We start from the raw sequence: 11,071 nt of genomic DNA on the forward strand, positions 1-11,071 counted from the left end.
GTAAGGATAGTGTTAGGAGTTGTTGGGATGTCAGCTGTATAGACGGCGTAGAGGATGGGACCGAGGATACTACCTTGAGGAACACCAGAACACAGGATTGAAAATAGAGGGATGAATAGGAATTGTGGTTTACTTGGAATAATCTATTAGTAAGAAAGGAACGGATGATGAGAAAATATGTAGGAGGTAAGAATTTACGGAGTTTGTAAAGCAGTCCCGGGTAAAAAAAAATCTGAGACATTAAGTACAGAAATATATAAATCTTGTTTGAAACTTTCAATTGTTATTCTACCAGAATCAGGTAGACAGAAAGTGGACGAAGATACGGGATTTGAAGGTTGGAAGGGTATTAGAACTACGAATGAAAGAGGGAATAGAATTCCATAGGGATGAGGAACGGATGAGGAAAGATCTACCAAAGGCTGCGGTTCGATGGACACTTATATATAAGTGATCGGGTATTGCGGGAATGCACTGAGGATTTAAATGGAAGGATATCAGAGATGTACAATGGACGACAGGATTGGATAATATGGTAGAGGAAGGAGCCAAGAAAATATTTACGACGGGAGTTAGGGATAGGGAGGGAAAATAGTTACCCCTGTAAACCACACAGCAATAATCAAAGTGGGGGAATATTAAGGAAGTAACCGGGAGCCTACGGGTTTCAAAAGGAAGTAGGTGGCGAAGGCGTTTTAGGGTGGAGAAAGTACGACGGGAAATATTGGAGACATGGTTTTTCCAGGAGAGAGTTTGGTCTATAGTGACGCCAAGGTTTTTAACGTATGGATGGAATTGTATTGGATTGTTGTTTAGGAATAAGGTTGGAATATGAGGAATAGTTTCAGGAGGTGATTGGATCCTATATACGACAACATACCCAACATTTCAACACTCAACTCACCACAGGACATAAGTACGGCCATTGACACCCTACAATAAACCATACGAGACGCCGCCAACGCTTCCATGCCCACTTTCACACCACCCCCCACTTGCGCCCTCCACCCCAACACATACTCTTATTAAACAACGCAACAGAATCAAAAACTGCTGGTATAGGACTATAGACCACACTTACAGACCAATCATAAACAGCCTCACCAGACAAATAACATCTCTTATGTCGCAGTGGAAAACGTCCCTATGGCATGAACAACTACGCCGCACACACGACTCCAAAAACTTCTGGAAACTAATCCGAAGTCATAACACCAAATCGAGATCGGTGAACTCCTCACTCCCGCAGAGCAGGTAGACGTTCTATCTGACTACTACCTACAACGTGACAGTGCACGTACCGTCTCTATATACCACCACCAACCCCAGACCGAAAACGTACACCATCTTCTCAACCTATGAAGACCTGACTTCAGCTCTGAGGAAACGAAGGGAAACAAGTCCACTGGACAACATCTCGTATGTCCTACTCAAACAGCTCCCCAGAAAAGCTCAAATGTTTTTTCTCAACATATACGACTCTTGCTCTCGTCTCAGATACTTCCCAGCGAAGTGGAAACATGCTATCGTTGTTCCACTCCTTAAGCACAGAAATCGAAAAGCGGATCCGGTATACTACCGGTCCATCAGCCTCCTCAACCACATCTCAAAAATATATGAGAAGCTAATCCTCATCCATATCCGCAAACACTGTGACGCACATGACGTCATCCCCCGGAAAAAAAACGGGTTCTCGCGTGGTGTGAGCTGCTAACACAATGTTGCCAAGCTGCAAAGCGATGCAGCAAACCACCTAAACTGGAACTTTGCCACAGCCATGATCTCACTAGACTGTACACAGGCATTTGATTCCACTCTAATTCAACAATTCACTCTTTCACACTAATTCAACGTTTCAGGCTTCACAAATGGTCGACATCGTTGGATCCTATATTAGAGATCGGATTTCCTCAGTCCGGATCAAAACTGAAATTTCATTTCACCCGTCACTTGTGGCGTCCCACAGGGTTCTGTCCTTGCACTAGTTTTATTCAACATATATACTGCCCACACAGTTGGGATGAAATTTGACGATGTTCAAATATCTGCATATGCTGATGACATAGCCATATACTCGACGAGCATGAATGCAGACAAGGCCATCTATTAACTGTTTTATTTTCCCATTCTCTGCTTAATCAACATGAAGAGGGGCCACCTCCAGATATTTTCTAGTAGTATTCATATGGAACGGACACAACATTACAATAAGATAAGTATTTCACCGTACACCTTCAAGTACCACCAGTAGAAAAAGGTAATATTCAATTTGAATTATGTAACCATACGTAATGCTACCATAAATTTAATGTTTTTTTCTGTTTTAGAGGGATCAGGAAAAAAAAAATCCAATTACACATGCGCAGATGGCGAATATGGGCCACAGTGATCCCTGCACACGGCGGATCCTAGAACCTTAAAATGCCCTTCAGGCAAAGAGGGTCTTTTGTTTACTTTGTAATGTGTATATAACATGTATACATATGATGATTACAATAATAAAATAAATCAAAAAAGGACTACCACAGAAAAAAAGTGTGATAAAATGAAGAATTCGAAAATGCGATAAGAAGAAGACTTGGAAGCATGGAAAACATGGAACCAGATCAAAACTGCGGAAAATATGGAGGAATACAAAAGAGAAAGAAATATCGCACATAAAAAGATACGGGAGGCGAAAAGGAAATTTCATTACAACCATTTGGGAGAAATGTAGGAAAACTTCAGGAAAAATAACACCAAACTCTTCTATAAGGCCTTTAGGGACAAGGTTGGAGGATATACACCCCTCAGGACTTGTATTCAAAAGAAAAGACGGGACACTAGCACTAAACAGAGACGACACAAACACAGAGTAATTGAGACGAAATATGGACGGATAAGAGTGTCAAAGAAATTTAAATATCTGGGAGAGATAATATGCAATAACGGTTTGGAGAAAGAGAGCCTAAAGGAGAAAATCATCAAGTTGGAAAGGCTATGCTTCGCAACAGGCAATATTTACAATAAGAAGAACCTATCTTCTAACGCAAAAATAAGACATTACAACACGGTCATAAAACCAGTAATTCTATACGGAATGGAGACAACATGTCTCCATAGCCTGGAAAAATTACTGAAAGTAGAGAGAAGGGTCCTGAGGAGAATCTATGGACCCAACACACAGGATGGACAGAAAACACAGGAAGGCTAAAGGTTAAGACCCAACCAGGAAATCTACAGGGAGATAAATCACCTGGAAACCGAAATAAGAATCAGAGACTGAGATTCTACGGGCACATAAAAAAAAAAATAAAACGGCACGATGTACCTCTACTTCGCTATCTATACTCAATAGCTCTGAAATCACTACAAAATCCCAGAACAGCACACTACAGAAGATCTTTAGAGGAACATCACTAGAGAGACGTAACATGATGCACATTCACAATTAACTGCAGCTAGAAATTCAGCAGCCCATTACACGGAGACACATCAGGTTTATTCTCCCTGCTTCCTTCAATCCTATCTTCCGACCAGACACCCCATTCCACGAACTGTGATATGGAAGGGCTCCAAAAACCCTATAAACATCCAGAGACCCGCCAGTTAGCGTAACTGGGAACCCCAAACAAAATTAAAGTCAACTCTCCCTGGCCGAGACCAAACCGTCACCTCTGTAGATATGAGTTTTTTAAGGGAATGCCTCAACTCACTCAGCATTTGGTATGCCTCACCTTGTTGGTAGCATTTGGTATGCCTCACCTTGTTGGTAGCATTTCGTATACCTCTCCTTGTTGGTAGCATTTGGTATGCCTCACCTTGTTGGTAGCATTTCGTATGCCTCACCTTGTTGGTAGCATTTCGTATGCCTCGCCTTGTTGGTAGGCATCTATCAGAAATAGTGTACATCACAAAAAACAGTTGGTGCTATTTTTTTATCTATAAACTACTCTGTAACATCTAATAAATCTCTCCCCAGTCCACCCTAATTTCAGCTTTTAGTAATTTAGTACTAAGACAAATTTAAAACTAATCTGAAATCATTTTAGTTAGTAAAGATTAACTTTTATAATTAATTCTAATACAAACCAAAGACATTTGCAAATAATGTAGTATTAATGGTGAGATCTGTCCAATTAGCTAAAGGCTTTTTCTGTGGGAATGGAGAAACCATCGTAACCTCATGACCTCTTTTAGCAAGCTCTTTAAAGACTGGCATGAAAGTCATTGTGTGGCTGTACCATGGAATTGGCAGCACAATGAGGATTTTTGCTCCCTCCAGGGCCACAAATGTGGAAGCCAGCAAAACAATCGGCAACATGTATTTCATTTTGATCCAATATTTCTGTAAAGAACTGAAAAAAAAAAAATAACAAGTGATTTCTTAACATCAATGAACAGCGTAATGTTTGATTTGTGATTAAGATATTTTAAATTAATGGAATTGTTAAGAAGTGTTGGCTATAAACTGTGATATTATATAAGATGATCGGGAGTGCGGTCAGCGAATATCATAAGTGAAACCTATTTTATTAGTGCCTACGTTTTGGCCAGAATTTCTGCCTTTTATCAGGGCTAAGAACAACAAGATAATAAGCTCAATTAATAAAATCAAATTATGAAAGATGGAAGGAAAAGATATTTCCACGTAACGTAATTAACGAAAAGGTAATTAATAATATTTCTAAGTAAAATTATTAGTAAAGAAATTAAATATAGAATTATAAAAAAGGATTAATGTAATTGATAATAATTTCATGCGATGAAGATAAATTTTTAACGGAAGATGTTGGAATAAAATAGAGCGGGAAGGTGCTGCGGCTGCCCTCAAAGGAAACAACCAGGCCCATCTTACTTTTATTTATAGCTTAATAACGTGAATAATGAAGAAAGGAAACAGGATAATAATAAGGAAAAAATAATAAACATATGAGGCTCACCAACTGTTGCAGCAGTCGTCGAGCTAGCTGTTAGTCTCATTGGAATAGTATCCAATCTAGCTGATATTGGAGACTATTCCAATGAGACTAACAGCTAGCTGATATTGGAGACTATTCCAACGAGACTAAGAGCTAGCTGATATTGGAGACTATTCCAACAAGACTAACAGCTAGCTGATATTGGAGACTATTCCAACGAGACTAAGAGCTAGCTGATATTGGAGACTATTCCAATGAGACTAAGAGCTAGCTGATATTGGAGAGTATTCCAACGAGACTAATAGCTAGCTGATATTGGAGACTATTCCAACGAGACTAAGAGCTAGCTGATATTGGAGACTATTCCAATGAGACTAAGAGCTGGCTGATATTGGAGAATATTCCAATGAGACTAATAGCTAGCGGATATTATTAAGGTTACTATGACCTCCGAGATATATACCCGCTTTGAATATGAAATTTCAGATTTGTACGACATTTCGTTTTTGAGACTGTTCACACGTTGGCCATTTTATGAATCTTGGTTATTTCGACTCAGGGGACCTGAAACGTGTTTTCGTCGTAATATAAATTTTTCACTATCTCAACACTTCCCCTCACTGTATATTACATATACAGTTAAGTGAAAGTAAAAATTTATATTTTTGCTTTATATCATTTAAACCTGTTGTTATAATTGATTATGAAGGGAGGCTGTTGTGATAAAAAATTATGCATGTTCTCCCTTCTGTTAGTTAAGGGAACCTAGTCAGAAAGATTTTAGGAAGCCTTTTCGTACATATCTTTTGTTATATGATCTGTTTGCAGATTTGCTTAATGGTTCTCAAAAATACAGCTATATAATATATACAAAAAAAATAATTATTAAATTTTATTACTTGTTTAACTGAGTGAACTTTACGCACCTGCTGTAAAAAGGTATCAGCATTGAGGCAACCATAGGGTTCTCTACTTCCAGATATCTTATCACTATTCATTAATGTACCAGCTGTCGAAAGATTGTGTTTATAGTGCTTGTGGATTTTGAATTATTTTCCATGGAGAAAGTGAGCAATTTTTACTTATGTTTATAATTAAGAGTATATTTAACTGAGTTATATTTTCTCAAAAAGTAATACTTGAAGGGTTTGCAGAATTGAAGGATTATTCCCTAATCACATAATGCATAATAAAGTCTTATTCAATTTTTAATAAAAATTGAAAATAAGTGACTTTAAGGATAAAAAAAAAATATAAATATAAAATGATAAAAATATAAAATAAGTAGGAGATGCCCTCTGCCCGCCTAACAGTGGACCAGCCGCCACTTTAGAGTAGGGGGCATCTTCTGCCCGCCTAACAGTGGACCAGCCGCCACTTAAGAGTAGGGGGCATCTTCTGCCCGCCTAACAGTGGACCAGCCGCCACTTAAGAGTAGGGGGCATCTTCTCCCCGCCTAACAGTGGACCAGCCACCACTTAAGAGTAGGGGGCATCTTCTGCCCGCCTAACAGTGGACTTTTCCCCTTCAGTTATTCATAAAATTATTTTGTATTTATCTATTGTTTGCTATTGCTAGAGAACTAGTTACTGATTTCAAATTGAAAAAATAAATGGAGCTACTTTAGGGCAACACTTTTTGAAATTCCTGATTTAAGCCCCTTCCTGCAATTTCATGAGACTAAGACTCCCAGCTGATATGGAAGGCCATTTGAGTGAGTTTAATCAAAATCGTTAGAACCGTTTTATTTACTTTAGTTCTGGACTTTTTATAAGATATTTCTTAATCGAATTACTCAAACATAAAATATTTTTATAAACTTATATTTGAGAAATGTGAAATAAAAATAAACCGCTAAAGTTAATTGACAACATTCGAAACAAAGTATTTACACTATCGATTATAATTGATATAATTTTAAAATAAACGATCTCAAACAAGAGTTAATATATGAATGAATATGAAAGTGGGGTAAATTCGTTAATTAATTAAATAAGAAGAGCACAAACATTTATCTGTTGGCAGTTCTGAAACAAAGCTAACTGATGTGTGCCCAAAAACCGACAACGAAGGGGTTGGCCAAAATATTGAGGCCAAGTTGAACCAGTCGATGGAGGGTTGGGCCAAAATATTGAGGCCAAGTTGCCAAGTTGAACCAGTCGATGGAGGGTTGGGCCAAAATATTGAGGCCAAGTTGAACCAGTCGATGGAGGGTTGGGCCAAAATATTGAGGCCAAGTTGAACCAGTCCAAAATATTGAGACCATGTTGAACCAGTCGATGGAGGGTTGGGCCAAAATATTGAGACCAAGTTGAACCAGTCGATGGAGGGTTGGGCCAAAATATTGAGGCCAAGTTGAACCAGTCGATGGAGGGTTGGGCCAAAATATTGAGGCCAAGTTGAACCAGTCGATGGAGGGTTGGGCCAAAATATTGAGACCATAAAATATTGAGGCCAAGTTGAACCAGTCGATGGAGGGGTGGGCCAAAATATTGATGCCAAGTTGAACCAGTCGATGGAGAGTCGATGGAGGGGTGGGCCAAAATATTGAGGCCAAGTTGAACCAGTCGATGGAGGGGTGGGCCAAAATATTGAGGCCAAGTTGAACCAGTCGATGGAGGGGTGGGCCAAAATATTGACGATGGAGGGTTGGGCCAAAATATTGAGGCCAAGTTGAACCAGTCGATGGAGGGGTGGGCCAAAATATTGAGACCAAGTTGAACCAGTCGATGGAGGGGTGGGCCAAAATTTGCCATATTTTGGGAACATGTTTTAATCCCCCTTTTAAGAACCTTCCTGCCGCCCGATTCGTTGAAGTGCAACATGAAAAAAATCATTGACAGGTGTTATCCCTATAATACGTTTTGTTTGTGATTGTTTATATTCCTTGTTGGTTCGAAGAAGTTTAGTTTCCTTATTTGTCCGATCAGTGTCACAAAACATTACTGTATGAACTTGGCGAAAATTCCACTCTGCTTTCTGAATGCAATCTTAAGTGCTTTCCTCGTTTAGTCATCAGTTCACTACGGGAAAGGGGTTTGTCCACCGCACGCATCATTGATTACGCCTCAAGTTCTCTGTTTCTGAATGAGTTCCAAATATTCTGAGACTTTATTTTGACTCAAGGGATCTCAAAACTTGTATTGCCGTTGAACACTCGATTCGCAATTCTAAATTTTGCAAGATCGGATACTTTCCCTTATTATATATTCCATACATAGTTAAGTGAAAGTAAAAATCTAGTCTCGCAAACTGGTTTATGTGTCACTGAAATAAAGAAATGTCGTAGGAAGCTGATATTAGAGATTTAAGGTAGGCCGTATGGTGGTAGGAAACTGATGGGCTGGGTGTCTCAGCAACTTTTTAGATAAAATCGACTGGCCGGAAGTGACACTTTATAGAATAAATTTTTAACATTTTTTCGAAAACGACTCTAACGGTTTTGATTAAACTCATCATTTCAATGTAGAATTAAATGTTCTTTTATATCAGCTAGGCCTAATTATACCATTATGTCGAACTTGTTATACGTGTATTGCACTTATAACTTTTTCTCGAAATAAATAATCTGCAAATTTAGCTCTGAAATCGTGGTTTCGTTTATATTTTATGATTTTTGTCCGTTCTAGATAAATAAAAGTCCTGATGCGGAAGGAACTTGATGTTCGCATACAGAATAATTGGGTTGTAATGCATTAAATTCGTACCTCTTTGGCCGGGCTCTAAGAGAGACCTTTCTTGTGAGGGGTGTCCGTTTCACTGCAACAGCAAATAGAAGTGTCGATATATCTGTTCGACACTGTTTCTGATCTGTTAGCGTTGCTTCTTGAATATGCAGAGATTATAGTTGTGCAAGGAGCTAATTGTATCCGGATGAGGAATAAGGAAACCAGAGTTTCCTTCCAATTGGAGGAGAGGACATGTCATTAGTGGTTTAACACGTCATCTGTGGTAATGCCTGCCTATAGGCTGCTATAGTTGATACCGGATTTTCTTGCAATTTCATCTTTTGTCCCCTTGCTTCAAATTCAGCCAAACCTCGATAGAATTTTGAATCATGATAAGGAACGTCTATTAATACAAGTTTTATTTTGCACAAATTTCCATGTTTTGAGAGTGTTGCACGAATTTGCGCATTTTCAGGATTTTCTTCACGAAATTGCATTATTATTTATTTTTTAAGTTGTAATTATCAAATCATTGTATAATTAAAAATTTGTCGGTGAGTTTTAAAAAATCAGATTAAAAAAATTTGGCGTGGTGAGCTATCACTATCCCAATTCGATTTGAAATTATTCCCCGCTAGGGCGATAACAGGGACTTTAGCACTTTACAAAAATTTTAAATTTGTTCTCAATCACTCATTCAATACTTAATTATTATAGAATGATTTGGTGGAGCTATCTTGCCAACTGAGAGACCTCAGATATAGCTTAAGTGAAATTAAAAATAATTTATTTAATGACTATCGTGACAAGAAAACTTCATCAAGCTGCCAATATCGAAAACTCCTTGCGCATGCGTAATTAAAACAAACTTTCTTTTATGTGTTTCTATCTATGACTTTGTTTTCAACCTGAAAAAAAAAAAATTTCCCTCTCATCTCCTTAAGTTAATTATCAAACCGTTTCATAATATAGCATCAATACACACATAAGGTAAAAAGGGCGTAATAACCTAGATATTGATCGCCCTGAATAAACATGTAATCTAATCTAATCAATACACATAATAAACACAAAAATATAAGAGAGGTTTGCTATGAGAGCATCAGGCTTCTGGAATTGCTGGCAAAAATATTAACCAATTCTTCTACGATGGTTGCCTTCTTTAATTTATTTTCAACATTCTGAAATTATTAAAATGGCCAACTATAAGTTATAATAGGAAGAATGGAATATAAAATTGTTATTTTTTAATCGTTCCCCGATTATTTTTAGAGATGACGAATAATTGCACTCATTGAATCTCAATTTTTTTACTGAAGAAACGACGTATATCCATCTTGTCCCTTCAAAGGTGTGATTGTGATCTTCAGATCCGTGAAGATGTTATCTAAACAATGTTACCTTCCTAATTATAGCATGTTTATAAAAAGAAATCATCTATACAATAAGTTTACTATTTTCTTGATTTTTTTCCCTTGGTCCCAAAAATCTAGGGGGGAGGGCGCGGCTTCCCCCTGCTCCCCTTTGCCTACGCCCATGCACAACTAATCGTTTTTGATTTACGCTGTTAGCACACAGATCATCCGACGAGGCTTGGTTATTTGGACTCATGGAACTTTAAAACGTGTATTTAGTGTCCCATACTGTTCGAAATTTTTCACTATCGAAATCCCCCTTACTATATATTTCATATGTAGGTAAGTTAAAGTAATATTAGAAAGTTAACAATTAATATTCAACAAATTGATTCATGACACTATGTTAATGATTCTATTTGGACCACTAGTTCTAGTTTGGCTTGGCAACTGCCGCGATGTGCTGGAAATGGTCACAACAGAAACTCCTCTTTTTTTCTTTTTTTTAATAGGAAAATTACAATGGAACTAAGTTTTAAATCTAAGAATTATAACTTAAAAATTAAATATTTTGTTGTTTATTTTCTGTTTTTGTTGAGAAGGGGCCGATTGAACCTGAAATTCGTATTTGCATTCCCATAACCTGAAGGATCGTAACGAAAAAGACTTCTGTATTTTTATTGAAATTTCCTTAGTCCAGGCAAACTAGGACAAAAAGAGTAAATAGAGGAAAGTTTTGTTTTAAAATTTTAAACTTTTATCGATGGTGATGCGAAAAATGTAGATGAAATTTATATTAGACCACTTGACAATGATTCTCAACTTTCCCTCCAATTTGGACGAATTTAAGAGAGCCATTTTCGGTGTGCTGGGAAAAAATATTTACGCAGCATAAGCGAAAGTAGAGGACTGATGTAGAGACCAAGTTGGATTCAACCCGCATAATACCTCAAAACAGGACCAAGTTGGATTCAACCCCCACAATACCTCAAAATGGGACCAAGTTGGATTCAACTCCCACAATACCTCAAAATGGGACCAAGTTGGATTCAATGGTTCGATCCAACACAAAGTTTACCAATGACCAGCAGGGACCCAAAGTTACTATAAAATATATTAAGGTGGGATTAACAATGATACATATATA

At 37.7% G+C, this 11,071-nt stretch overlaps 1 protein-coding gene across 2 annotated transcripts in view; it reads right to left on the reverse strand.

The window, feature by feature from the left end:
- LOC106679603 (UDP-glycosyltransferase UGT4) overlaps window positions 1-11,071 on the reverse strand; it is a 20,727-nt gene that overhangs the window by 8,762 nt on the left and 894 nt on the right. The window contains exons 1-2 of one of the 2 annotated variants that reach the window (XM_067050772.1): window positions 8,609-8,711; window positions 4,072-4,337 (exon numbers count right to left, since the gene is read on the reverse strand). In XM_067050772.1, coding sequence (XP_066906873.1) covers window positions 4,072-4,312 — 241 coding nt within the window. In that variant the 5' untranslated portion in view covers window positions 4,313-4,337; window positions 8,609-8,711. Of the gene's footprint in view, window positions 1-4,071; window positions 4,338-8,608; window positions 8,712-11,071 lie in introns of those variants that run through there. The other variant, XM_024359771.2, reaches the window with a different exon arrangement.

Source organism: Halyomorpha halys, unplaced genomic scaffold (genome assembly GCF_000696795.3).
Source record: "Halyomorpha halys isolate HHAL.00 unplaced genomic scaffold, Hhal_1.1 Scaffold210.1, whole genome shotgun sequence".
NCBI lineage: Eukaryota > Metazoa > Arthropoda > Insecta > Hemiptera > Pentatomidae > Halyomorpha > Halyomorpha halys.